A 27,975-nucleotide genomic window follows, 5' to 3' on the forward strand; every position below is an offset into this window, starting at 1 on the left:
TACTATTACTTCAAGAACAAATTGAAATGTACAAACCTTTTGAAGATATGGCCAGATTGACATTATCACAATAGAAAAACCTGCAAAGAGACAGACATGTTTACTTGCATTATAATAATTTAATCACTATTACAGGTATAGCTTTTGGAAATATAGCACAGATTTTTAAAATATTCTGAGCCTGAAAAGTTATACACAAATGCTTAATTTATCAAGCAGTGAAATCTTAATTCTCAGAAGGATAATAAACTCTAATATAAAGTAGAAACACAAGGTAATCATAGTCCTGACTCTGCTTGACACAGCAAAAGCAAAGGATCTGCCTCTCTTCTCTCATATCCCTTACTGTAAGGGGAAATTCCTGAAGGCTTTGCAGAGCCGTCACAGCTGATGTGACCACAGGGAAGTTCTAGTTTTCTGCGGTGTCTGAAAGAGCAATCCACTGCAGGGAAGATGAGGAAGAGGGAACCCCATCTCAAGGGAGGTAATATGTACTGAGATTCTTGAAGATGGCCACACTATAAATGCAAATTCCTGGTTTCTGACAGGTTTTCCCACTCAAGAACTACAATAGAAAACTCCTGCACTATTTGTCCATGCTATCCTTTTTCACTTGTCTGTAGTGATGGGGCTCAAACCCAAGGCCTCATGCATTTGAGATAAGTACTCTACCACCCAGTTACAACCCAGCTCTATTTGTCCATTCTAAATGTTAGGCAAAGCCAGTCAGAAGTTATGGAAAGCCTACCTTTTTATTTTTATTTTTATTTATTTTTTTTGGTTTTTCAAGAGAGGTTTTTTTTCTGTATAGCTTTGGTGCCTGTCTTGCACCTTACTCTGTAGATCAGGCTGGCCTCGAACTCACAGAGATCTGCCTGGCTCTGCCTCCCGAGTGCTGGGATTAAAGGCCTGTACCACCACTGCCCAGCGGAAAGCCTACTTTTAAATGTTTAGCTTTACTGCTGGGTATAGTGGCCCATCTCTGTGATCTCAGTACTTGGGAGGCTAAGGCAGGGGATCAAGAGTTTCAAACCAACGTGAGACACTGTTTTACATAAAGAAAAAATTTATTAAGATATGATCCATAAAAAAATAAAATAAATAAAAAGAAAAGAAATGAAAAAAAGAGAGAGAAAGATATGATCCATGTACCAAATGACTCTCCTATGCCCTTTAAAATATACAATTCATGTAAGGGGATAGAAGAGGGCAAGAGGAGGGCAACTGTATTCAAAATGTACTGGGGCTGGGAAGATGGTTCAGTCTGTAAAGTGCTTGCTACACAGGCCTGGAAACCTAGTTTGGACTCCCAGCATTAATTATATAAAAGCTGGTTGCAGAGGTCACCATCCATAACCCTAGTGCCAAGGAGAGAGGGTAGAATCAGGCAGGTCTGGCTTCTTTCACTAAAATAATGCCCTAAGATTCATGTATCTAGTAGTATCTATTAGTAACTTCTTTCTTTCATAAAGTCTATTTTCTTGGGCTGGAAGGATAGCTCAGTAGTTAAGAGCACTTGTTCTTCTGGAGGACCTGAATTAAGTTCCCAGCACCCATATTGTGGCTCACAGCAATCTGTAACTCCAGCTCCCAAGTTCCAGGCGATTCAACAGCTTCTTCTGACTTGCTCATGCACACACATAGTGCACATACACACATGCAGACAAAACACTCATATAGATAAAACAAATGCAAAAGAATTTTAAGTCTATTTTTTTGAGATAGGGTCTCATTATGTAGCCTTGGCTGTTAAGTCCATATTCTTGTTTTAATTTCATTATTACTGTGTGTGTGAATGACACACACACATGTATATGAGTGCAGACACACATGTGGAGGACAGAGGAAAGCTTGCAGAATGCTGTAGGTTCCAAAGATCAAACTCAGGTCACTAGTTGAACTCAGTGGCCAGGCTTGTATGGCAAGTGCTTTTATCCACTGAGCCATCTTGATGTACCTGAAGTCTGTTTTGAATGTAACAGACTTTATTATCAGTTTTATCTTCATGTTTCTGTTTTATTTAGGGTATTGGGGGCGGGATTTTGGGGGTTGATGCCAGGCATCACTCTACTACTGAGGGGCACTCAGCTTTCTATGTATTTGGAATTGAATTGACTCTGATGAATAAAGGAATTAAGAACCAATTCTTAGGCAGACCTAGTAGCCCACACCTGTAATCTCAGCATTTAGGAGGCTGAAGCAGGAGGATCAAAATGTAGGACACACAGTGAAACTGTCTCAAAACCTCTCCCACCCAGGGGATAAAAAAGTACACTCTACAATAAAGTTACATCAAGTTAAATGTTCAACATGCAAATTAACATCTGAAGTAATTTTTCTTTTTCTTTTATTAAACTTGAAATTGTTTCTTAGAGAGCTGAGTAATAAGAACTAAGTGTTTAAAGGAAGAAAAATAATCAGTCCAGTAAGGTGGCACACACCTGTAATTCCAGCACTAGGGAGGCTGAGGCAGCAAAATCCTGAGTTCAAGATAGATAAGATGGGCACACCTTTAATACCAGTACTTGGGAGACAGAGGCAGGTGGATCTCTGAGGCCAGCCTGGTCTACAGAGAAAGTTCCAGGACAGCCAGGGCTACACAGAAAAGTCCTGTCTTAAAAAAAAAAAACAACAACCAATGAATAGACAAGTGAATAATTTTAACACTAGCACAAAGCTAAAGCATTTTAGTCTGAACTGTAGAACTGTGTTGTAACTCCCAGCACTTACCCACACTGCTGAGGAACATGGTAAGGTAGAGAATCCTAACAGATCTCCATCTACTTCTGTAATGCTCTTGCGTCTCTACCACGTCCCATTCTCTAGATGGAAAGAAGAAATGGGTTAACAGGTCCCTAATCTCAAAACTCCACATCCAAAATGTTATAGTAACTGAGTGTGGGAATTTTACCATCTGACCTCATTCAGTGAATTACAGCAAAAATGCATGTGCAGTAAGATATTCTATATCATCTACTAAAAGATCCAAGAACTGGAAAATCCCAAGCATTTCAGATAATGTACAAGGGCTGGACTTCCTGGTCATTAGAGGCAGGTATTTATGCATTAATAATTTTACTCTCTCTTCTCTAAACATATGTAAGTTAGATAACAGGAATAATTTAATATTGGCACCTCTGAATAAGCATTTTAAATTCACTGGGTTGTAGGATTGCATTAATGCACCATTTGGAAGATACAAGACACCTTTAAGAAGCAAAACATTTTTCAAAGCAATTACTTTACTAGTTTTTTTCTTTTTCAAGTTTTTCTGTGTATTTGTGTGTGTGTGTGTGTGCGCGCGCGCGCGCGCGCGCGCATGTGGAAGCCCAAAGGCAGAGATAGCTAGTCTGGCTAGCCAGGTGGCTCCAGCAATCCATTTCTGACCTCTAATGCTGAAATTATAGGTGTGCCATCATACCCACCTGACATTTACATGTTTCTGGGGATCCAAATTCTAGTCCTCTTGCTTGCTCAGCAAGCATTTTAACCACTAAGCCATTTCCCCAGCTCTACTTTTCTATTTCTGAATGTGGTAGAAATTTGTTAATCTAACAGAATGAATAAATTTTCTTAAAGTTACAAAAACTAGTTGCAAGAAATAGATCTCCCACAAACTGGATATATTAAAAATTAATTACTGTCAAGGATGGTAAGATGGGAAAAGGTTCCTGCCTCATGACCTGAATTCCCTCCCTAGATAACATATGGTGGAAAGAAATGACTCCCCCAAATTTTGACTGACCTCTACAGGTATACCATGGCACGTGTCTGCACACACACAAAGGAATGATTAAATACAGTAAAGATATATGTTTTCAATTATCACTCTCGTGTTTCTGGCATGTCCTACTTGATGGCAGCATATTACCTTTGCTGTGACTGCTCTGACTGGAATGATGTTACCTAAGACAGTTCTAGCCAGGAGCTTCCTGGAGCACTGACCTTTGCTGTGACATGAATTGCCAAATAAATTCTACTTGTGAACCAAAGAGCTTATGATGACACAGCAGATTGGTTTTGTATTCTAGATAATTATAATCTCAACTAAAAGCAAATATATTGACAACTACCTCTGTTAGGTGATACCTGAATGCTTATGTTCATTAAGTGATCACAAAGGTCCAGAGCTGGCAAACTTACCATGTGTGAGCACTACTCTTTACAAAAACCAAGACACACTTAACAAAGGCCTACATATGCTCCAAGAGTATTTTCTTTTGGAGAAAGGGCTTGGTTGATTTGTTGTTGTTGTTGTTGCTATTGTTTGGTTTGAATAAGGTCTTTCTATGTAGCCCAAGCTGGCCCCAGAGTCTAAATCTACCTGCTTCAGTAAAGTTCTACACCACAATATCTGTGGTCCAATACTATTTTATAAAATAGACCTTGATGTTGTCAAATTTAATCACCAATGAAGAGATTTTTTTTTTCAAATGTGCTGTGTTTATAAATGGCAGAAAGGGAAGAAGAGAAACATGTTTTAGATCTACTACTTGTCAAGGGTATTCATTACTGATATATGTGTTTCATTTTTGTTATTTACTAATTATTTTATTTATTATGTATATGTGTATGGGTTTGAGTGATGCAGAATGCATATGGAGGTCAGAGGATAAACTGGGAGTCAGTTCTCTTTCTGACCTGTAGACCCAGGGATCAAAGTTAAGGTCATCAAGCTCAGAAGCAAGCTCCTTCACCCACTAAGCCAGCTCTCCAGCCCTCACATTTGAAGTGCTTAAAACACTGCATATATAATATTGTGACCTCCACAGAGAGACCTTTTAATTGTGATTTAAAATACCTGAAAAATACTAGAACTCAAGATGCCTGTATTACAAAATCAACATACCTAAGTTAAATGTATACCATTGCAGTTAACTACATAATGGAAAAAGCATGCGTCATTGAATCCCAAAGTATGGTCTCTTATATCCATTTAATACTTGGTTAGTATTATACTTTTAGTGACCCATTATTACTCTCTGGAGATTAGACATTAGACACATTATCATTTTATAAGAAGTATCAGGACAATCTATATTTTCTTTTTTTTTTTTTTTTTTTTTTTTTTTTTTTTTTTTTTTTTTTTTTTTTTTTTTTGGTTTTTCGAGACAGGGTTTCTCTGTGTAGCTTTGCGCCTTTCCTGGAGCTCACTTGGTAGCCCAGGCTGGCCTCGAACTCACAGAGATCCGCCTGGCTCTGCCTCCCGAGTGCTGGGATTAAAGGCGTGCGCCACCAACGCCCGGCCTATATTTTCAAATAACTATTTCCCTGAGCTTTTTCTCAGCTTGGAACTGAGAAGTAACTTACTTACGTAAGAAAAGTAATAAAACTGTTTGAGTGACTCCAACAGCACTCAGTGAAACAACAACAACAAACAAACAAAAACAACTTCCCTCCCAAGAAGGCAGCTACAAGTTCAAGGCCAACTTTGGCTATGTAGTAAATGTAGAGCAGCCTGGGCTATACAGTGAGAACCTGTCTCAAAAAGAAAACAAAACCAAACTTTTTTTTTTTCTTTATCAAGCCTGGAATCCTGGCACTCAAGAAGCTAAGACAAAACATGTGATGGTTTAAGCCTCAATGTCTCAGCACTAGGCAGAAGGATCAGGAATTCAAGGTCACCTTGGAGTGCATAGTGACTTCAAGGCCAGCCTGGGCTCCAAGACTGTCTGAAAAAAAATGGGGAAAATGCTGAGAAGTTGTTAGCATCAGCCTGGGATATATAGCAAGACTCTGCCTCAAATGTTTATGAAATTATATGAAGGTTTTAAATTCGTTGTTTATGTACATGGATGTTTTGCTTGCATGTGTGTCTGTGCACTGCACCAAATATATGCAGTGCCCATGGAAACCAGAAGAGGGTGACAGATCCCCTGGAAATAGTTACAGATGGTTATGAGCTGACATAGGGATGCTAGGAAGCAAACCTGGGTCTTCTGCAAGAGTAACAAGTACTCAGAACTGCTAAGCAATCTCTCCAGCCCCTAATTGTCTTCTTATAATGATATCTCTTAAAAATTGGAGGGATAAGAAAATTTAAAGTTAAGATTTAATGGCTACCTTCCACATAATGGATGAAAACAAAAATGCTCAAATTTTGGTTGAAGGGCTATTTGAGGGCAGGATAACTCCCACTAAACTGTAATCATAGGATAAGAAATGAACATTTATAATGGAAACTACAGTGTCCATTCTTCCAACAAATGATGGGGTCTGGCATTCCTCATCATGGGGGCCACTTCTGATGGAATATATTAGATCAATATATTCTGATGGAATATTTTAGATTAATATTACTTATGTGACAGTCTTGTGGCCAAGGAACAAACAGTCCACGAATCTACATTGTCAGATAGCCCTTAGGAACATTGCACCTAGGAGTCACTTGTAACATGAGCAGAGATAGGTCCAGGGACAGTTTGTTTTGTGATACAGCGTCTCTCTACGTAGTCCTGGCTGTCCTAGAATTCACTATGTTGACCAGGCTGGCCTTAAACTTACACATGCCTTTGCCTTCTGAGTGCTGGGACAGTTCTAAGCTAAAGAGTTTAAAACAGGATAGAACAAATACATGAACAGTGATTGTCTTGTATATATAAAGTGTGTGTGTGTTTATTACATTATTGGAACAACTAGAGAAACAAAGAATACAGAGCATAAATTGTATAATACTCTTGAACTGGTATTTCTAGTTGTACAATAGTGATGGAGTTGTATAAGAGATGCATTTGTTCTTGAGAGAGGCAGGCTTTGAAAATGTACTTCGAATAAGCATTACAATGTCTACAACTTACTTCAGTTCGGCAAAAGGTGTGTGTGTGTGTGTGTGTGTGTGTGTGTGTGTGTGTGTGTGTGTGTACACAAGGACATTTGATTGGTGTGGGAAAGACTAAATAAAAAGGTATTATTAGGTGTTCATTAAACTGCTATTTTAACTTTTCCCTGTATTTGAAATCTTTCAAAGTAATAGATTTTATTTTGCTCATTTTAATTTAGAAAGCTCCCCCCTAGTCATTTATCTTCCTATTTTGTCATAATAGGAATAGCACAACAGACTGTTCTTCAGTTGATTTTTCTACATTTCTTGTATCTTTTCAATTATGATAACATAAAACATGTCAGATGGCTGAGAGTGATTTATACGGGCTTCTGCTCTACCAGAGTGTAAGACCAAATACTATAGCTTGCCATGGTGGCACACACCTTTAATCCTTGCACTCAGGAGGCAGAGGCAGGAGGAACTCTGAATTTGAGGCCAGCCTGGTCTACAGAGCTAGTTCCAGGCCAGCTAGGGCTACATAGTGAGACCCTGTCTAAACAAACAAACATACACAAAAACAAACAAACAAGCAAAAGAAATTCTGTACTTACTTCCAAGGGGATTTGTTTAACTTTTATTTTCTGTCTACTATCACTGCTACATTCTAGCATTAATTTTCCAACTGGAATTCTCTTCCAAGTAAAACTGAAGTGGTCTAACATTTCCATAACCACAGCTCCAAATGACAGAATGTTTAACAAATTTGTGACTGAAAATCCAGGAAGTGTACACAATACACTGATGTAACCCAAGCACCTAGGTAAAACTGAACAGGAACAAATAAAAAATGCTACAATTTGGATTCAATGTATTTTCTAGCGCAGAGACTGAGGCAAAGCAGCACTGTACTGGGGAAGGCACAGCTCTGAACTACTGCAGAGCAGAACACCCAGACTCAGCTGGAGAGAAAGCAGGGGACGCTGCCTGAGAGGGCAGTGCTGTTTAGAACTGGGGAAATATAACATAAAAATGTCCTGTATAAAGGAGTGAGTGCCCTGTAAGACAAGCACACAGCACTTGCCTCATGTTGTTACTGCAATACTTGGGAGGGAAGGCAGGAAGACCCTAAGTTCAAGGCCAGCCTTTGCCACAGAGTGACTTGTGAGCCAGCCTGAATTCCATAATAAGAACCTGTTTGAAATAAAAAGGAGTGGGGTGGGGTGGGCGTGCAGGCAATGGAAGGACAGGTGGTGCGGTAATATTTCTTTTATAGGCTAAAGTTGCAATAAGAATTTGAATTTTCTGTAGCATTTCAGGAAACTCTAAGGAAGGGCTAGCTAGCTATAATCTGCAGGTCCAATCTAGACACTACCTGTCTGTACCTTGAGAGCTAAGACTAGTTTTGCAGGTGAATATTTGTTACCAGTTTGATGATAGAACACTAATTTCAAAGTCCAATTCTCTCATCAATACACCAACCTACCTCATTTATTATGATTTGTGAATTTTTTCTCGTTTGTCTAAGTATCTACACCATCCTTGACTTTGCCTTTTGGCCTGAACAAACCTAAACTATCTATCAATGGGGACATTACAGGAAGTGTGCCAACTCCTGATCTCTTAATGAAACTCACAAAGTTGGAAGCATTAGACATTCGAGACAAAAAAGGACCTCCACCAATTAGATCGATAATGTTATCTGGGAAGGGCTGTTGGCGAACTAAACTTAAGTCTGTGCTGTAAAGTGAAAGAAGCAAAACCTGCCAGTCACAAGCAGGGAATCCAATTATGGCTTTAAAGACAGCACATCTGTTCAATTGTTCTGAAAATATTTCTTTTTATTTTAAAAGGCTAAATATAAAACCTCAATCTAATGAACTTTTTATGGACAGGAAGATCGGAATGTAGACGGATCCTAGCTCAATCACTTATTTAAAAGGAAGCTAAGAGAAGGAGAAAATATGTTTATGTAGGCTTGTTTGGATAAGGTCACTACATGTACAATCATAAGGTCATATTAATATGGTTAACTGTGTATTTATGACTCAAAGATCTGGAAACACAAATCTAACATGAAATATAACAGGAAAGAAACAGCAGCAAAAAGAACGCTAAGAAATGGAAATGTGACAGACTTATGCCCTTGACAAGCAAGGGGAGCTGAGCTCTCTAGCCCTTGGTCAGAGCCAGTGCATTGTAAGAACAGAACTCCATTAAGTATAAATAACTGGTTTCAGGGTCACAGCCAATAATAAGCCTTCAAGAAAAGAGGGCTGCGGATAGATTTCAAAAAGGTGATGAGGGATGGGCTTCAAGGAGTGGAATAAGCAGGATAACTACATGGCTGTCTGCATGAACCTCCACAGGACGCAGGGTAAAAATGAGTGCAGAAGCCAACAGCTCCAAAGGAGGGCGCTGCTCATTCAAAACAAAGCTCAGCATTGTTAGGAATTTAATCTCAAAATAAAATCAAGTAACATGGGGCTGGGCAGAGGCAGGTGGATCAGGACAGGCACCAAAACTACATGGAGAAACCCTGTCTTGAAGGAAAAAAAAATCAAGTAACATGAAATTGCAATATGTAAACTCTATTTAGTAAATCAAATAGAGTTCAACGTGGTTACAAAAAAGGATTAGTGCTGAAGATAAAGGAGCAAAAAATAAGATTTAGCCTGAAGCTTAACTGTCTTTTTTTTTTTTTTTAAATCTACTTAGTATAGTTACTATGTTTTGCTGGGTGTGGTGGCACGCATCCCTGTAATTCCAGCATTTCTGAGGGGATGTCAGGAGAGTCAGGAATTCAAATCATACTTGGCTATATACTGAGGTTGAGGCCAGTCCGGGTTTCAGGAGACCCTATCTCAAAATACAAAGCAAACAGTGGAGAAGATACTTCAGTGGGTCAGGGTACTTGCCCCCAAGCCTGAGGACTCGAGGTGTGTCCCTAGAACCCACATGGTAGATGGAGAGAACCTAGTACCACAAGTTGTCCTCTGACCTCTACTCAGACCTTGACACGTGCCACTCCCTCCCCCTCAAATAAATGTAATTAAAAAAATGCTTCAGCTGGGGCGGTGGTGGCCCACGCCTGTAATCTCAGCACTCGGGAGGCAGAGGCAGGTGGATCTCTGCGAGTTTGAGGCCAGCCTGGTCTACAGAGCTAGTCCAGGACAGGCACCAAAGCTACAGAGAGAAACCCTGTCTCGAAAAACAAACAAAACAAAAACAAAAAATGCTTCAAATAAAACTCAATAAAATAATACCGTTTCCTAAAGGTAAAAATACATACTGGTGCAGTGAGACAAGTACAAACTTTTCAAAATCAGTGCTCCTAGATTAGGATCAAAATGAGAATTACAAGGATCAGAATACTAATGGGACGCGTAACGAGTAATCTTTATTTTGTCCCTGTGGCATTGAGCAAAAGATGAGCCATTTTAAACGGGTTTATTTGCAAAGCATGAAGACGTACCAAGCCATCAGGCAGGTCAGGAAAAGGCCAATACCCTCCAGTGTCGGTTAAAACCATTATTTGGGGGCTTTTGCGAAATGTGGAGAGTGGTCAGCTCTAGAGGGTCAACAGGATGCAGTGTCTGCTGTAAAAGAGGCAGCTTGGGTTTCTTTATTTATACAAAACTAAGGAAAAATCGGAAGTGGAGAGGGAAACGACGCTCTCAAGCAGGAAGGAACCTCAAGGCTGCAGTGTTCTGGAGTCCACACAGGCTACAAATGTGAAGCTGCCGTGACCTCTGACCCCCACGAGAAGCATCCCCTTCCCCCAGCTTCCTGGGTACCCAAGTGCGATTCTCCACTAGTGCCAGGTCAACGCGATTATCGGGGGAACACGTCCGGAGCAGCTCCGGGGGCGACCGCCGGGCCCACGCATGTGCGGCCGGGCTTCGGGTCAGGGCGGTGGACACGCAGAACCGAGCCAGTGTCGTCCTCCCCACCTCCCCCGCCTGCTCACCTGCTTCCGGGCGAGCCGGGGCCCAGGAGAGGCTCCCGCTCGGCCTCGCTTCCCAGGCTCGCCATAAGCACAGCGCTCCCTAGGCGGCGCGCCGCCCACTCTCGCGACACGGGCTCCTTCTCCTCCGCCTGAGCTGTCAAAACACTCCTGCGACTGCGCGTGCGCGCCGAGGGGCCGGAAGCGGACCGGAAGCGGACCGGGCAGTCAAAGGGAAGTTTGAGGCGGGGCCTCGCTGGAGGTGGCGGCGGCGGCGGCGGCGGTGGCGATGGTGAAGTAGGCCGGAAGGGGTGGGACGAGGCCAGAGCCGCCTGCTCGGGGCGTGTCCTGAGGGAGCCCCGCCCCGCGCCCGTCCTCCTTGCCCGCCAGGCTGGCGGCGAGCCCGCTGCTGGGTCTGAGGATATTCAGCCCTTGGCAGACCGAGCGGAGGCTAAAGGCCGGTCCCTAGAGCGCGGAGAGCGGCGGTGCCAGGAGGCTCAGCGGGCTCCCCTTCAAGTGCACGTCTGCGAGCGGCCTGTAAGTAGCAGCCGGTGCCACCGCTCCTGGCCTCTGCTGCGTACGTGCGGGGCAGCATGGTCCCTGGGAGGGCGTTGGCGACCCCTGCCCTCCAGCCCTGCCGGCCCGCGGATCCTCACCTAGGGGGACTGAGGGACCGGACTGAGGTGGCAGCCAGCCGCTGCTGCCCCCGCTGGCTCCTCACCTGAGGGGACTGAGGGACCGGACTGAGGTGGCAGCCAGCCGCTGCTGCCCCCGCTGGCTCCTCACCTGAGGGGACTGAGGGACCGGACTGAGGTGGCAGCCAGCCGCTGCTGCCCCCGCTGGCTTCTCACCTGGGGGGACTGACTGAGGGACCGGACTGAGGTGGCAGCCAGCCGCTGCTGCCCCCGCGGATCCTCACCTAGGGGGACTGAGGGACTGGACTGAGGTAGCAGCCAGCCACTGCTGCCTCGCCGGCTCCCGGCCCCTCGAGCCTCAGCTTTGCAAAAACCTCTTCAGCAGAGCCTGCTTAGCTGAAACTAGCTGTTTTCATCATCAGGAGCATGAGTGCTCACCAGACCCAGAAGCTGTTTACTTCCTCGTCGCTGCATGTCATTATATCCCTGCCATTGGACTTGTCAGCTAATAGGTGCCAGCGTTTCGGAGCTCTAGATAACATTGTCACGTGATTTCATTGGCTCACATCTGTCCTAGGAGATGTGTAAAGCAGACACATTTCTACTTTACCATGATCTGACGTCGAGATAAGTTAGCTGGAATCTCAGTGGGGAGGAGGCAGAGTTGGGACCCAAACTCAACTGTTTTAATTAGTATTAGCGCTTAGTCCTGCCTCATATGAGCTCTCTGTTGTGGGGTGTTGCCATCACCTCACCTTTGACCTTTCACTTGTGATCACCTCATGTATAGCCAGGCAGGCATACCCCACTAGAGAACAGCTAAACTTGAAGTTTGTCTTCTGTTAGCTTCTGAATCCAACTCTGATTATTTGATACGTGATTGGATTCAGTCTTGCATATTCATTTATAGTAACAAAAACATGCAGATTCTTCTGATTGGTTTCAAAAATATAGATGGGTAGAAAACGAAGCATTTTTCAACCATGACATTGCTTCCTGTGTCATAGTTATCTTTTCTAATCCTGGAGGTTGGCACAATTTGTGGCACATATAGAGTGGAAGAAGAAAAATTTAACTAGCATTCCACCAAGCAGAATGTGGTGTGTGTGTTGAAAGAATGCTTCTTCAGTTCCCTCATTTCATCCCTACAATAATTTTCTAAAGAGGAGAGGGATTGTCTCAAGTAGACAAAGAAGTGAATGGCAGAGGGAACAGGTAAGTTTCTGAGGGTTGCACAACTAACCAACAATGGCTTGAATTCAAGAAACATGCTCCTCTGACAGTAAACCTGTGCTGTTGACCACCAGCTTTCCTGTAAACAGAATACTACTACGAATATCTTCTCGTGCTTCTTGATGTCAAAACAAGCATTCGGTGTTTATTCAATTGAAATAATTTGTTGCTATGTATTAGTTCCAAGTGTAGTTTCCCACTTTGAAGTTGAGGTGGCTCACTCAAGGTCACAGAGCTAGTGGAGAAACCTAGCTTTTTCCACTACTGCCTCCAAGTGATGACTTCAGACCACAGAAGCACATGCAGTGAGTACATAAACAACTCCTAATCTAAATAGACTGATTGCTCAGAAACACATCGTCAGTAGCAATCAAAGCAAACATGGAGGACAACTGTGTTTTTTTTTTAAATAGTCCACCAAAAAGAGGAGCAAAAGTTGAAGAGATTAAATAAGTGAATGCATTACTCAAAGATGTGGGACTGGTTGGGTATTCTTTTCCCCCTCCTTTCTTTTTTGGTGAACTAAACCTTGCAAATGCTCTACAGGAAAGTTACCAACTGAGCTGTATGCCCAGACCTTTGTTGGGTTTTCTTGAATTGTTCAGAACAGATAGTTACATCCCTCCCAAACACTTACTCTTCTACAGTGCAAGAGTAAAAGTAATTAAATTGATTGCCTAAGAGTAGTAGATTTTAACAGAGTTGACATTTTTATGATTTGAAAGTGGGAAATGGGGGACTGAGAGATGGCTCGGAGATTAAAGGCCCTTGTTGCTCTTGCAGAGGATCAGAATTTGATTCCCAGCACCTACATGGTAACTAACAATCCTCCAGTTCTAAGGAATCTGATGCCCTCCCTCTTCAGACCTCAACAGGCACCAGGCACATACATGGTACACATACATACATTCAGGCAAACTCTGATACACATAATTTTTTTTTTAAAAAAAATTGAAATGAAAATTAGGTCTCTTTGGGGGGACAAGATCGAAGTTATTGTGCATGATACATTAAAAATTACATTTTTAAATTTTTGTGTACAAATGTGCAGGTGTGCATATGCTACTGAACATGTGAAGGAGGCAGAAGACAGCTTGCAGAAATGGGTTTCTCTCCATGGTGACATTTTTTGAAACTATACTTATGCCTTTGAGATACACACACATGATAAAACTGCATATGCTACCGAACATGTGAAGGAGGCAGAAGACAGCTTGCAGAAATGGGTTTCTCTCCATGGTGACATTTTTTGAAACTATACTTATGCCTTTGAGATACACACACATGATAAAAGTCTAGAAAGAAAAAGTAATGGTCGTTTAAATACTTAGACATCAGAGTAATAGATTAAAAAGTACTAGGTGGAGTAATATTAATAGATTTAAGTGCCACATTAGCAATAAAACATTTCTAGGAAAGACATTTCATTCCTTGGCTCTGTGGTCATACTTCTATTTTTGTCCCACTTTGTTTTTCCCCTTCCTACTTGCTATTAAAAATGTAGGTGGCAGTTGTGTCCCTTTTCTTTTGCTTGGTACTTACTTCAAAGTGGCATCTACTTCTGCAGGATCTCACTGTGTCTTGCTTGACCTGAGGGCTTTTAGTACCTGGAACAGCTCCAGATGGCACTTCCTTATGGTAAATTGGTGCTGTCTTTATCCCTACTTTGAAAATTCATAGTTCTGGAGATCGTGAACATAGCCAGCCCTGCCTAGAAAGATCTGTTTTTAGAGGCTGGGGAGATGTTCAGTGGGTAAGAGCACTTTCTACACAAGTGGGAGGATCTGAGGTCAAGTCCCCAACACTTTTGAAAAAGGCTGGGCATTGCTGCATTTGTCAGTAACCCCACCACTATCTGAGTGATGGGAACAAGGATTGCAAGGGCTTGCTGGCTGCTAGCCCTCGCTCTGGGTTCAGTGAGCAACCTGGTCTCAAGACAGAGTGATAAGGAGAACACCCTATCCTCTGGCCACTGCATCTCCACTGGCAAGTGACCCTGCGTGAGCATGCACACACACACACACACACTCACACACATCACACACATACACCAATCATTTAGAAATTCAGAAAAGCCTTCATTTTATATTGTTTGGGGACTGAAATGGAATTTAAGAAGACCTGGTTTCGGAACCAAATACATAATAAACTGTGTGTGTTTGCTTTGCTTTCTGTTCCTCATCTGTGAATTGCTTGCTAGTAGGTAAATATAGCCAGGAAATAAATTGCCTCCAGGCTTGGAGTGGTCTGTTACATAGGAAAGCAAAATGATTTGGGAAAGTTCTCTAGTGTAGAGTTGAAAAGCAGAAAGGACTGCACAATTTGGTATATAATGAATATTGTCCATTACAAAATATTTGAAAGTTGGTTATTAGGTGCTTTGCCACACATGCAGAAATTAATGTAATTTTTTAAAAGTGCTATGAGCATGTTGGGATTTCCCTTTAATCCCAGCAGTCATGGGCCAGAGACAGATATCTGTGGGGTTTGAGGCAAGCCTGGTCTATGTAGTGAGTTCCAGGATAGCCAGGGTTATGTAGAGAGACCTTGTCTCAAAAAACCAAAAAATAAAATAGAAAACAGCTCTTGAAGAGCATACTGTTTCTTGTTGGAGAATATTTCGTGTTTTGTTTGCTCGCTCACATGGAATTGACTTAGTGTCATGACCCATGGATATTCCAAAGAAGAATGTTGATCCTAATGTACGATAGTAGAAAAAAGACAGGACCTGTATTACAATAGTATGCAACTGTTCTGCAGTTATAGATACAAAAATATAAGTAATGAGTATATAAACATCATTGTTAGCTTCCTGTCTGTGTGACAAAATATCTAGGAAACCCAGCCTAAACTGAGGAAACCCAGCCTAAAGTGTTTTCTATTGCTATGAAGACACCATGACCAAAGTAACTTCTGGAAGAGTTTATTTGGGGCTTATAGTTTCTGAATGTAAATTCAAAAGTCAATGACCTCTGTAGTGGGGACATGGCAGCAGGCAGGCATGGTGCTGGAGCAGTAACTAAGAGCTTATATCTTGATCTACAAGCATGAGGCAGAGAAACTAACTGGCAATGGTGTAGGCTTTTGGAACCTCAAAGCCTACCCCCAGTGACATTCCAACAAGGCCTCCTAATCCTTCCCAAACAGTTTCACCAAGTAGAGTCCAAGTATTCCAATGCATGAGCCTGTGGGGGCCATTCTCATCAAACCAACCCACAAAGTGTGTTTCAGCTCATGGCTCCAGAGGCTTTAGTTGGTGCTCATTTTACCACTTTGCTTTTAGGCCCATGTCAAGGTAGAACATCATGACATGGAACATGTGACAGAGAAGCTCCTTCCAGTCATGGACTGGGAAAGAGTGAGATGAAAGGAGGACAGAGAGAAGAGAAGGAGGCAGGCTCTTGATATAACTCAAGCATACATCCCCCAGGAACTAAATCACCTCATAAGGTTGTACTACTACCCTATAAGCTGAGCACCAAGCATTTAGCACATCCAGAGGACATTTCAGATCCAAGCCATAGCAATAACTGTTCAGCATTTAGAATTATATTGCCTTAAACTGTACCTCCATTCCACCCCATTTATCCAAAGAGCTGACCTAATTGGGAGTATGTAACATATGTAACATTATATTTGTGTGTGTATATACACATACCATGGTGTGCAAGTGGATGCCAGAGCACAACTTACAGAAATCAGTTCTCTCCTTCCAACCATGTAAGTCTTAGGGAATCAAAGAGATATGAGACATGGTGGCAAGTGTTTTTACCTACTGAGCCTTCCCATCAGCCCTAGAATTTTGTTAATTGGGTAAAGAATACATTGGCTATTCTGTTTCCAATTTAGTTCACCTCTAATAGTTACAGTCCATTAGTGCAAACTCCCCAAATTAAGGGTGTATGTTCAAAGATGCTACTGCCCTAGATGCCATTCTTACTTTAGGGGTCTCCAGGCCTTCAGAAAGATAACTTCTGACTTGGCTATAAGAAAAGTTTTCTTAAGCTTCTTGTGGATCAATAATTTGTTAGAATGATTGACAGAACTTTATAAAACCCTATACAGTGCTTATAATAAAGGATAGATACAACACAAAAACAGCCAAAAATGTTGAGATACCATGGTCTCTACATATGGAATCAGGGAGTGTCTCCATCCAGGCATGAAGGTCTGACCAACAGAGTCCCACCAAAGCCAATGTCCAGAATTTGTATTGGGGTTATAGTACTCAGACATGATAAACTATGTGGGCCCCTGATAGAATATAATGTCCAGTTCCCTTCCTCTGTGGAGGTCAAGCTGGACTAAAGTTCCAACCTTCTGATCATGTGGTTTATCTATCTGATGACCTGAAACAATTTGCAAGCTCACTATGAGTCACCTCATTAGCATAACACAGTTATAACTCAGGAAATACTAAAGGTTTTAAGAGCAAGAACCCTGAGAGGAACTGGGATCTTATAGAATCCAAGGCTTATACATGCTTAATGTACACCCACAGCCTCTCAGATACTTTTTTTTTTGTTGTTAAGATGAGATCTTATTGGTAGCCCAGGCCTTAAACTCATGACCATCTTGCCTCAGCCTCTAAGTGCTAGGGTTATAGATAGCTGTCACTACACCTTACTAAATAATATTTTTTTGGTTGGTTGGTTGATGATCCTGGGAATGGAACCCAAGGCTTTATTTATGTATGCCAGAAAAGCACTGTGCTACTAAGATACATCTCTATTAGATTACACTGACATTTAGTTTTAAATAAAAAACAAGCAGTTTAAACTCTCTCTCTCTCTCTCTCTCTCTCTCTCTCTGTAAACTTACATGATTTTAATAATTATTTTAAAGTAGAATATATATATATTTACGTGATTTTGATACCTGTTTTAAAGTAGAATATGTATATAATGCAGATAGATAACATTTAAGAAGTCAGTTTTCCACTTGCATATGGTGGTACATGTATGTGGTTCGCCCACTTGTGAGGTAGGTGGATCAGGAGTTCAAGGTCATCCTTGGCTACAAGTTGATTTGAGATCAGACTGAATTATATGAGATCCTGTTTCAAAAAGAAAACCATAAAAGCCAATTTCCATTTACCATTTGTTTAATGACTAAAAAAACCCAAAGTACTAATTGGCATTTTCCTTTGGAGGGGTTGTTTTTTTAAGTAAGAGTTTAAGTGAATGGAAGAATATAAACATGATTGAAAGTGTAAAGAGCCAATTGGCTTATAAACAAGTGGTTGCTCAGGTCTATGGAGTTTGTGGTTTTAGTAGGGTTTTTTCCTCCTGTGGTAGAAATATGAAGGTCTAATCCTGGTAGTAAAGGTGTCAACCCAGACATACTCAAAGGCTGAGAAGGAACGGTTTCTTCTCCCCATGCAGCATACAGTTTCCAGGTGGTCCATAAGATATTGCTTTTTGTTGCTCACAGAGTTGAGTTTGGGCAGGACCCATGATTTTTACCGTTTAACCAACAGGCAATGGAAACATTGATTGCACTCACACAATTGCCCTTTTCTGCAGAGGTGTTGGACCCCCAGAGCCCACTCTCTCTCTTTCCACCTGGCCGTGAAGAAAATAAGTCAGCTGCTGTTTCTGACTTATATGGAGAGAGCAAAGTCAGTGTGAGATGAACTGAGTGGATAGCCTCCCAAAGCTGAGCTTGTCCTCTGGCTGACAAAGGTCAAAATATGAATAAATCCTATAGTTGCAAATATATAAACTGTACCCCAAACCTAAGAGCCCGAAAGCAGATTCTTCTCCTTGAAGCTTCTAGATGAAAATTTCACCCAGCTGACGTTTGATTGAAGTAGACGTGGCCCTGAAGCAGAGAACCCAACTAGATGGGTTCTTGCAAACTAATCCTGGAGGAAAAGGCAAATGAGAAGATTGAGAAGAGGCAAAGTAGACTCGGAGATGTGTTCTTCAGTTCTTTCTTAAGGTCCTGGGGAAGCTGTTCCCGGTGGCTTGGGCCTGCAATCCCACCTCCACAGGAAGCTGAGGCATAAGGATGTCAAGTTCCAGGCCAGCTAGAGCAATTTAGTGAGACCTCTCAAAATGAAAACTACCCAAAAGGCTGGGAATATAGCTCAGGGAGAGCCCTCGGCCTAGTATGAGTAGTAAAAGCAAGGCTCTGGGCCCCCTAGAGTCCCCCCTCCCCAAATAGGTCTTAGTGAGGCTTTCAGGTATTTAAGTTCTGGCCCTTTTTGAAGAGTGTCTGTCATACTTCTGAGTTCCAAACTAAGATAACTCTAATAATTATAGTTTACTGGGGTTGTTGTCAAGAGGAAAAGGAAGCATCAATTTACTTGTAAAATGCTGTAAGGAGACTGTCCCCCTAAAATAGCTGGCTAGTGTGTAGTACTCCCACAACTGTCCCTGCTTTATTTTCTTTCTTCCCATGCTCAAAGTCAGATACATTCAGTTCCTTTCCACATAGCGCATAGTAAGGTAATTGTGCACCGCTCTTCCAGCTCGACTGTTAGGGATAGATCTTAAAGATGGTTGGGACAGATTTTACACACGGGAAAAGGACCCTTCTTGTTGGCCTCCAGATGGAGAGAGTGCTTCCCCGTGGCTTGTCAAGCCCATGGGAGGACCTGTGTTAACTGGCATGGGCAGATGCCCATGGAAGCGGTTCAGATTTACAACAGGGAGGAGGGCATGAAGAGGAGGAAGAGAGTCTAGATTGTTCTACGATGGTATGTAGAAGCTGCTGAACAGTGGAAGTGAAGCCATACCCCTTAGGATGCCATACCGAGCAGAAAGCCTCCAACAAATCCTCCAGTCACGAAAACATTCTTCTTGACAAAGGACACCAACTCCTCAGCTTTGCTCTTGACCTCGTTTGGTATTTGGGTGCTCTTCCTAATCGTCAGCTGCTCCTTGGCCTTTTTCATGTCCTTCTCTACTCGATTCCAGTCAACTTTGATGTAGCCAGTATGGTTTGCGAGCTGAAGGAGAAAAAAGCCCCCTCCCACTGCTGTGGCAGCCAGCTTCCCAACTTTCTGGAATATGAAGCCAGTGCACCAGCCGGTGACGCCGCCGATCAGGAGCTGGGTTGCCACGCTGTACTTCTCGCCTGAAGGACGCGTCTCCTGCCCGAAAAGCTTGCGCCACCAAGGCTGGTTTTTGGCAAATTCTGTAAGATCCAGAGCCTCATAAGGGTCAAAGTGCCCTTGACTGGTCGTGGCCATCCCTGTGAGGTGGTTGTGAGAGGACAAGCCCTGAGGATCAGCAGGGCAGGAGATGGAGCGTACCGCGGTTATGGTGGTAGTCGTCGTTGTCATGGCCAGCGGGCTCTCCGCACGTGGGCAGATGTATCCATTCCCACGGCCTGCGGCAAAAGAGGGCGGGTGGAGCGCGCGCCTCCGCTTTGCCTCAGCCCCAGCTACGTCACAAAGCCACTTTGGCCTTTGTCAAGTACTTAAATTGAGTGTCCTAAGGACCAGAAAAGGCTAAAACTCACCCGGTTGTCTATATTCGTAAGACTAGAAAAGTAAAGTATATTATAAATACGAGTTTGAAGATTTGGTGGGTTTTGCCAAAGAAAATGGATTTCAATTGAATATTCAAGCTAAAACGGGAGATTTGTTACTAAGTGCAACCAAGGTTTTCAAAAGTGAATTTCAAGGTATTACCACAAACGTTTGTTTTATACATTCAGCCAGAAACATTTTACAGGAAATTCAAATGAATGATTTCACGTTAGAAGTGTTGCTTCTTTGCATTTTAATAGCAGAGACACTCTCAAAAAAGTGAATTTATTTGGGACTATGCAGGTGATTACAACCCCCAGGATATATGTGCTGTGATGGATACATCTAAGGAGACTGAGACAAGTTAAAACTTTGAAGGCAAAAAGAAGTGCATATAGGTTGTGGTGCCCTGGTTACTGAGGCTTGCTGCACAGTGTTTCTTGTGTTGTTTGCTAGGAGAGAGGGTCTTCACAGAAGTGATTCTGATTGCAAGATTGTGGTTCAGACAATTGTAACTATACACCTAGGGCTGTCTATTACGGAAAGATTTCATGGAAGTAGGCTGAATGCAGAGCTGTGGGCTTGGCAGTTTTTGTGATAGCCTAAGGAGTAACTGTATCTAATAAATCTTTGGTCATGAGAATTGTGAAACAGTATGAACAACTTGCTTTGCTGGTCCAGTCCTAAGAAGAAGGTAAAGTGCCAGTCCAGTTGACTGTGGGTTAAAGTGTACATTATACAAAGAAAACTGTTAAGGCAGCCAGGAGTGCCGCACACCCAGAAGTCTAGCATTTGGAGATCTAAAGCAGAAGGGATGCCCCAAGTTTGAGGCCACCTGTGCTCTACCAACAACCATGGACTATAGACCAGATACTATCTCAAAGAGAACAGAACACAGCAAAGCCAGGCATGGGGGTCATACCTGTGATCCCAGAGCCTGGGAGGATCAGAAGTTCAGGGGTAACCTCAACTACATAGTGAGTTGAAGACCAGCCTGTGCTGCTTGAGACCCCTCCCCTAAGGGGGGCAGGAACCCACATTAAATTGAACTTGTAATATATCAAAAAATATATATAGGTAAAAATTGTTCAAAACTTTTGAAGCAATAGATATTTATTAAAGTTAATTGATGTAAAGGTAAATTTTCATTTTTCATATGTCTCTGTGCAGTTAAACTTGAATCTGAGTCAGGTTTGCCCATAAATCAAAACTGTAGCTTTCATTTTTGTAGTATTGGGGGTTTCAAGCCTGTTAAGCAAGCACTCTATCTTAGCTACATCTCAAGCCCAAAACTATACCTTTTAATTGGGAAAAGTTCAGGTAAATATTAAAAATTTCTTGGAAATATTTGATAAATTAGCTAGCTAGTGGTACCATACACCTTTAATCCCAGCATTGGTGAGGGAGAGGCAGGCAGATCTCTGAGTTTGAGGTCAGCCTGGTCTACCGAGTTTTAAGATGGCCAGGGCTACACAAAAAATCCCTATCTGGGGGTGGGGTAGGGGGGCCACATGCACACAGAGAAGTAAATAGTGTCCAACTAGAAGCTCTAGTTACAGTTGTTTGTTCACTGTAACAGTTGGGTGGTAGCCTGCTACATCTGGGATATTATGCCTGAAGTTGCAGCTTGACCCGCTTCTCCACTAGTTATGTGGCCTAGGATAAATATTTTCTCTGTCTCAGTTTCTCTGTCTAACCCAGAGAATCCCTGTGTGTTGTCATTGAAATAGAGCCTGGCTGATACTCCAGTACTATGCATCAGTCCCTACCTACTCTTACTTTCCAGCACAATAGATATCAGTCCCTGTAGTCAGGATACAAGCACTTACCCCAGAAGAATTCATCCTTGGTGAGGCCTTAGGCTCTTACTTTCTCTGCTTTAATCTCCTATTGTATTTTTACAGGGGCAAATTCAAGGGTTTACTCTTCAGTTTTGATTTTACCTGGTATTCAGATAAATGGTTAGAAAGTTGACCTGCTGCTTTAATAAAAGTGAAAATATTTTGAAGTCATTTTAAATTTTACTTCTAGATGCTGTTTGGCACTCATGGGTGTAAGCAAGTTAGATATTCTGTACCGGAGACTTCTCCTCACAAAACTTTTCATCAGAGGATGGGGAAGGCCAGAAGATCTCAAGAGGTAGTGTGTGTGTGTGTGTGTGTGTGTGTGTGTGTGTGTGTGTGTGTGTGTGTGTGTGTTTCGTGAATGTTTGGCTGTTTATTTTGTGTGTATGAATGCTTGCCTGCATATATATGTGTGCACCACGTATGTGCTTTGTGCTTTCGGGGATCAGAAGAGGGCATCAGATCTCCTGGAAATGGAGGTGTGAATGATTGTGAGTCACCATATGGGTGCTGGGAACCAAACCCGAGTCTTCAGCAAGAGCAACAAGTGCTCTTGTTGAGCACTTGAACTACTGTGACCACCTCTCCAGTCCATGAATAGTTGTTTTGAATTTATTGTTTTAATACACAGTTAAATTTTTATTTCGGTTATAAAATATTTTAGTTTCAAATCTAGATTGGCTTATTGAGGAAATATTTAACTCTATAAAATGTTTTCCTTTCATTCTCTGAGTTATTTCTGTACATTTTAGCTTATAGCATCATGACTTGGGTACAAACAATTTTTTTAGCATCAGTTATTGCTAGGCTGGTTGAAGTTGTGTGTGGTTTCCAGGCACTGATTTTCTTGGATAACCTGAATTCTCAATAGCTGTGAAACTGGAATACACTGGAGCTCATGGGAAAACCTAAGAAAAATTATTTTCAGATTGGCCCCTTTCATTTTTAACTGTAAATGTGTTCATTACTTCTGAACAATTTTGTTTTTCATATTTTTAAGAAAAGTTTTCCAATTTCTAAAAGAGAAGAAAAAGTATCCTTTTCTATCAGTGGTAAAAGTTGAATTGAACATGGCTTCTTGTTTGAATTTGCTAATTTTAATCACTACTCATCACTCATAACACAGTAGGTATAATAGTTAGCATAAAATGCGGTTGGTTAAAAAAACAAACTTTTTGTCTCCTAATAGACTCTTTGAATTCAGAAAGATGATTGGAAATCGAGAAAGGTGCCAGAATCTGGTTTCACGCGACTATCCGGTACACATTGATAAGGTATGCAAGAACAAAAGTGAAAAGATCCGTAGCAGTCATCCTGAGACAATGCCACGGAGGATTTCTGCATATTTAAAGAATGCTATTCTACCTCAACCACGTTTTAATAATTTTATTCATAAGTAATGTGGAACATATGTTTAGCATTTGCCTGAATACACAGTATTTAGGCTGCGTTTTTTTCTGAGTTTCATTTTGTATCCTTAGGCTCCTGAGGGTTCAATTATTCAACAGGAAAGAAGAATATTAAAGAAGACTAGTAAGTATTAAAAGAAAGCCATCTACTTGGAAAATCAGCACATTAGGCATTATTTGCAAAAGCAGCCATTAGGAAGTACCAGGGAGCTATAATAGAATACATTGCTCGGAGAAGGCTAGAAAGAAAATGCTCTGAACTTAGAGAAGGAGAGAATATTTTTGAAATGGTTTTGTTTCATAAGCAATCAGTTGCTTTTCTGTAAAATTTAAGTATGTGTAATTGAGTACTTTGAGATATTATAGGAGAAGGGAAATAGATGGGTGAGTTTCCCAGTCCATTCCTGACCTTCGGCTGAAGTAAGTGTACTTGCATCTTTTAAATATTGGATATATTTAGATTTCCTTCACCAGAAGATTCCCCCTGATAAAACCCAGAAACTTATAAGTGGAAACCTTCTCTACACCATAGATGTTACACCTAGACTAAGTTTAAAATTTTTCTTTGTGACTTAAATTTTGGTGAATATTTCCATTTTTCTCTGGATTTTTTTTTTCTTTTAATATTATAGGCTCTTGGGTGAGGCAGTGGTGGCTCACACCTTTAATCACAGCACTTGGGAGGCAGAGGCAAGTGGATCTCAGTAAGTTTGAGGCTAGCCTGGTCTACAGAGTGAGTTCCAAGACAGCCAAGGCTACACAGAGAAACCCCATCTTGGGGGTGGGGGGGCACTTTTAGCCAGTGTGGTGGCTTTTGGGAGGCAAAGGCAGGAGGATCTCTGTGAGTTCTAGGGCAGCTAAGGCTACACAGAGAGACCCTATCCTCCCACCCACCCACCCCCCAAAAATTAGTAGGCTTTTACTGGCTGAGGAGATGGCTTAGTGGATACAATCCCCATTACACAAGCATGAGAATCTGAGTTCAGATCTCCAGGACTCACTTCAAAGCCAGGCATGGAAGTGGGCACCCTTAACAGTAGCATTGGAGAATCGAAGACAGGAGGAGTCTTGGGGATTGCTGATCAGCTAGTCTAGTAGAAACTGCAAGCTCCAGGCTAGTGAGAGACTTAGTTGCAAAAAATAGAGGTGCCTTTAATCCCAGCACTATGTCTGTGAGTTCAAAGCCAGTCAGTCCACATAACGAGTTCTAGGACAACTAGGGCTACGTAGAAAGACTGTCCCAACATATAGAAAACAAGTAAGTGGAGAGCAGGTGGCTCTAACTCTTGAAAAGCTACGAAGGGAACCTAACTAAACCTCTCTCCCACTAAAGAACTCAAGATTCAAGGGTTAAGGTGGAATTCTACTCTTCAGAGGCTGAATAGCAAGTAGCTCACCTCCTCTCCTTGTTGGCGTTCTCCAAAAAGCCCTGGTGTGTCCCCCTCGCCCCTCCTTATAAACCCTTTCTCACCTGGCTCCTTTCTACCACTTCCTGTCAGCTAGTTGTTGATGCAACCTCCAGACCACAGGTGAATTTTATTTAATCAAACACATCTTTGCATCATTAAACAAATGTTCCAGAGCATGAACAAAAGTAACACACCTTGAAATAATATTCTACAACAGCACACAGTAAAGAAATACATGCACAAGTAAACATACCAAGATACCAGGAATATAGGCTTTTAAAATAAGAAGAGTGTGCCAAGTGAAAATCAAGTCTTCGTTCATCTCTGCTAGTCTCCACCTCCTGATCCTGTTTCTGTATTCCCTGAGAGGATAGATAATCTTAACAATTTGAGATAAGACAGATCCCACCCTCAGGGTTTAAATTTTAAATTATAATTGACGTGTCATAAAGTATACCTTTTTAGCCGGGCGGTGGTGGCGCATGCCTTTAATCCCAGCACTCGGGAGGCAGAGCCAGGCGGATCTCTGTGAGTTCGAGGCCAGCCTGGGCTACCAAGTGAGCTCCAGGAAAGGCGCAAAGCTACACAGAGAAACCCTGTCTCGAAAAACCAAAAAAAAAAAAAAAAAAAAAAAAAAAAAAAGTATACCTTTTTAAAGTATACAACGGAATGTTTTAGATTTGTTACCTAAGTATATAACCATTAGCTATCAATCACTTTTTTTTTTTTTTTTTTACTATTTTATTCCATGATATTATTGATCCCAAAGACACACTCACACTCTATCATTTCCCACTGTTTCTGTCCCCACATACTGGCAATTACTAATTTGCTTTCTATATCTATGGAATCTCATGTTTAGGACATTTCTTTTGTTTGTTTGTTTGTTTTGTTTTGTTTTTATGTTTTTGAGACAGGGTTTCTCTGAGTGTCCTGGATGTCCTAGAACTCGCTTTGTAGACCAGGCTGAGATCTGCCTGCCTCTACCTCCCAAGTGCTGGGATTAAAGGTGTGCACCACCACCACTGCCCTCCTAGGACATTTCTTATAAATGGAATTATGCAGTATGTGGTCTTTGGTGTTTGGCTCTTAGAAACTATTTTTAATTCATTAATTTTTACTGTGTACATAGTGTATGTGGGTGGGCACAGATGCCACCTCACACATGTAGATTAGTAGACTAGAGGACTCTATAGACTTAGTTCTCTCCTTCCACCTCATAAATTCATAGACATTTGTGTTGTTTCTACTATTTGTTGGCTATTATGACTGTTATGAATAATGCTACTGTGAACTTCCAAGTACAAATGTTGTGTGAACATTCTATACAAAGTAGTTATGTTTACTATACATGTGAGTTTATTGTTGGTTCATGTGGTAACTATGTCTAACCTAGCAAAACTCCAGAGATTTCACAAAGTATCAGCACCACTTTATATCCTCTCCAGCACTGTACAGGAATCCCAGTTCGACCAGATTCTCACCAGCACTTGTACTTTCCTCAGCCCTCCTAATATAAATATCTCTGTAGTTGTGACTTGTGTCTCCCTAATATGAATGATGCTGAACTTCATACTATGTTGGGCCAACTGCTAGGTCTTTTCAAATCCTTTGCTCGTTTTTAAAGAAAGTTTTATTTACATGTGTGTGCAGTGCTTGGAGAGGCAGGAAGGTTTTGGATCGTCTGTAGCTGGAGTTACAGTTGTGGGCCACCTGGTATGGGTGCTGGGGACTGAACTCTGGTCCACTGCAAGAACAAGTACTCTTAAGTGCTGAACCATCTGCCAGTTTCCTTTGCTTGTTTTTACAGTTTGATTATCTGCTGAGTTGTGTCTTGCCCTGTGTTCTCTAACTTTGTATCTATCTTAAGATGTTTTTATTCCCTTTCAGCCAGCCTCACATTGCCTGTTGAATTATTCCCCGTTCACATTAGTTGTCCCTACCCTCTGTATAGATCCTTAGTGAGATATTAGCTTGTGATGCCTCTTTTATCAACTTAGTTTTTGAAAATAGATGAGGAAATAGGTTTGGTTTAGTTTTGAGACAGGATCTCACTGTGTAGCCCTGGCTGGTCTAGAATTCACTATGTAGACCAGGCTTGCCTTGAGCTCACAGAAATCTGCCCATACACCATCATCCCTGGCCAGGAAATCTTAAGCTATATAGTAAACGATATGAAAATTGAATAGAGGGTATTCCTCCCTTTGGGTCCCTCCTACTCCTGAGAGTTCTTTCTCATTTTTTCTTACTAAACCTATGGTCAATCTCAAAAAAGGGGGCAGAGGGGATAAAATTCTTAGATTAAAATTTAGTACTTTACAGATTTATTTTTCTTTGAGCATTTTTTTAAAATTCAGTGCAGCTCCAATTAATCAGTGTAGAATTTGGGGAGCTGAGAATATAGATCTGTTGATAGGTTGTTTGCCTAGCTCGCACAAGGCCTGGGGTTTGATAGCCAGCCCTCTATAAAACCTGTTGTGGTTGTACACACCTGAAATTCTAGCACTTGGTGAGTGGAAGCAGAGGATTAGAAGTTGAAAGACATCCTTGACTATACAGTGAGTTCAAGGCAAGTCTGAGTTACACACACAGAAGATACACAGTGTATAATATAACGTTAAAGCCATCTCTATTTAGGTAAAGACAGTACAGTCAGATCAGGAATACTCTGAAAAGGAAGAATGACAAAGATTAATGTAGTCATATATATAAATGAGTGTTGTAAACCTGCACTTACTGAAATATTCTACTGGTGCAAAAATATAGGCTGATTAGAATCTGATAAGCAAGGCTTGGTAACACAGCGGGTGGTAAAATAGCATTTTAACCTTTTTTAAAAATTAAATTGAATTTTAATTAGTTGATTAATTTTAATTTTAATTAATTTGGTTTTCCAAGACAGGGTTTCTTTGTGTAACAGCTCTGACTGTCCTGGAACTCACGCTGTAGACCAGGCTGGCCTCGAGCTCACTGAGATCCACCTGCCTTTGCCTCTGAGTGCTGGGATTAAAGGCATGCACCCTGCCACTGCCACTACCCAGCCTTAACCTTTTTTTAAAAATTTGGATTGTTAAATAGATATTTGCTCAACCATCTACATTTTGTGGTTTGTTTTATTTTTGTTGTCATTTTTGAGATAGGAAATCTCTGTAGCTCTGGCTGTCTTGGAACTCACTCTGTAGACCAGGCTAGCCTCAGACTCAGAGATCTGCCTGACATGCCCCAAGACACCCAGCTTGTTTTTGTTTTTTTTAATGGT

General features: G+C 41.6%; 2 protein-coding genes and 1 pseudogene across 4 annotated transcripts in view; 1 reads left to right on the plus strand and 2 right to left on the minus strand.

Moving 5' to 3' along the window:
- Mfsd8 (major facilitator superfamily domain containing 8) overlaps positions 1-10,900 on the minus strand; it is a 30,030-nt gene extending 19,130 nt beyond the window's left edge. Inside the window, exons 1-3 of one of the 2 annotated variants that reach the window (XM_006987460.3) lie at positions 10,731-10,900; positions 2,731-2,822; positions 37-80 (exon numbers count right to left, since the gene is read on the minus strand). In XM_006987460.3, coding sequence (XP_006987522.1) covers positions 37-80; positions 2,731-2,822; positions 10,731-10,795 — 201 coding nt within the window. In that variant the 5' untranslated portion in view covers positions 10,796-10,900. The remainder of the gene's footprint in view (positions 1-36; positions 81-2,730; positions 2,823-10,730) is intronic. The other variant, XM_076574030.1, reaches the window with a different exon arrangement.
- A 32-nt stretch (positions 10,901-10,932) lies between these two features.
- The window catches only part of Abhd18 (abhydrolase domain containing 18), a 51,789-nt gene continuing 34,746 nt past the window's right edge, over positions 10,933-27,975 (plus strand). Inside the window, exons 1-3 of the mRNA XM_006987459.4 lie at positions 10,933-11,243; positions 22,086-22,193; positions 23,088-23,172. Coding sequence (XP_006987521.1) covers positions 22,102-22,193; positions 23,088-23,172 — 177 coding nt within the window. The 5' untranslated portion in view covers positions 10,933-11,243; positions 22,086-22,101. The remainder of the gene's footprint in view (positions 11,244-22,085; positions 22,194-23,087; positions 23,173-27,975) is intronic.
- Positions 17,661-19,953, minus strand: LOC102922287 (FUN14 domain-containing protein 2 pseudogene; annotated as a pseudogene). The gene is made up of 2 exons (XR_013052039.1): positions 19,317-19,953; positions 17,661-18,440 (listed from the first exon to the last, which is right to left on the minus strand). The product of XR_013052039.1 is annotated as an FUN14 domain-containing protein 2 pseudogene (transcript).

Source organism: Peromyscus maniculatus, chromosome 6, assembly GCF_049852395.1.
Source record: "Peromyscus maniculatus bairdii isolate BWxNUB_F1_BW_parent chromosome 6, HU_Pman_BW_mat_3.1, whole genome shotgun sequence".
Taxonomy (NCBI): Eukaryota; Metazoa; Chordata; class Mammalia; order Rodentia; family Cricetidae; genus Peromyscus; species Peromyscus maniculatus.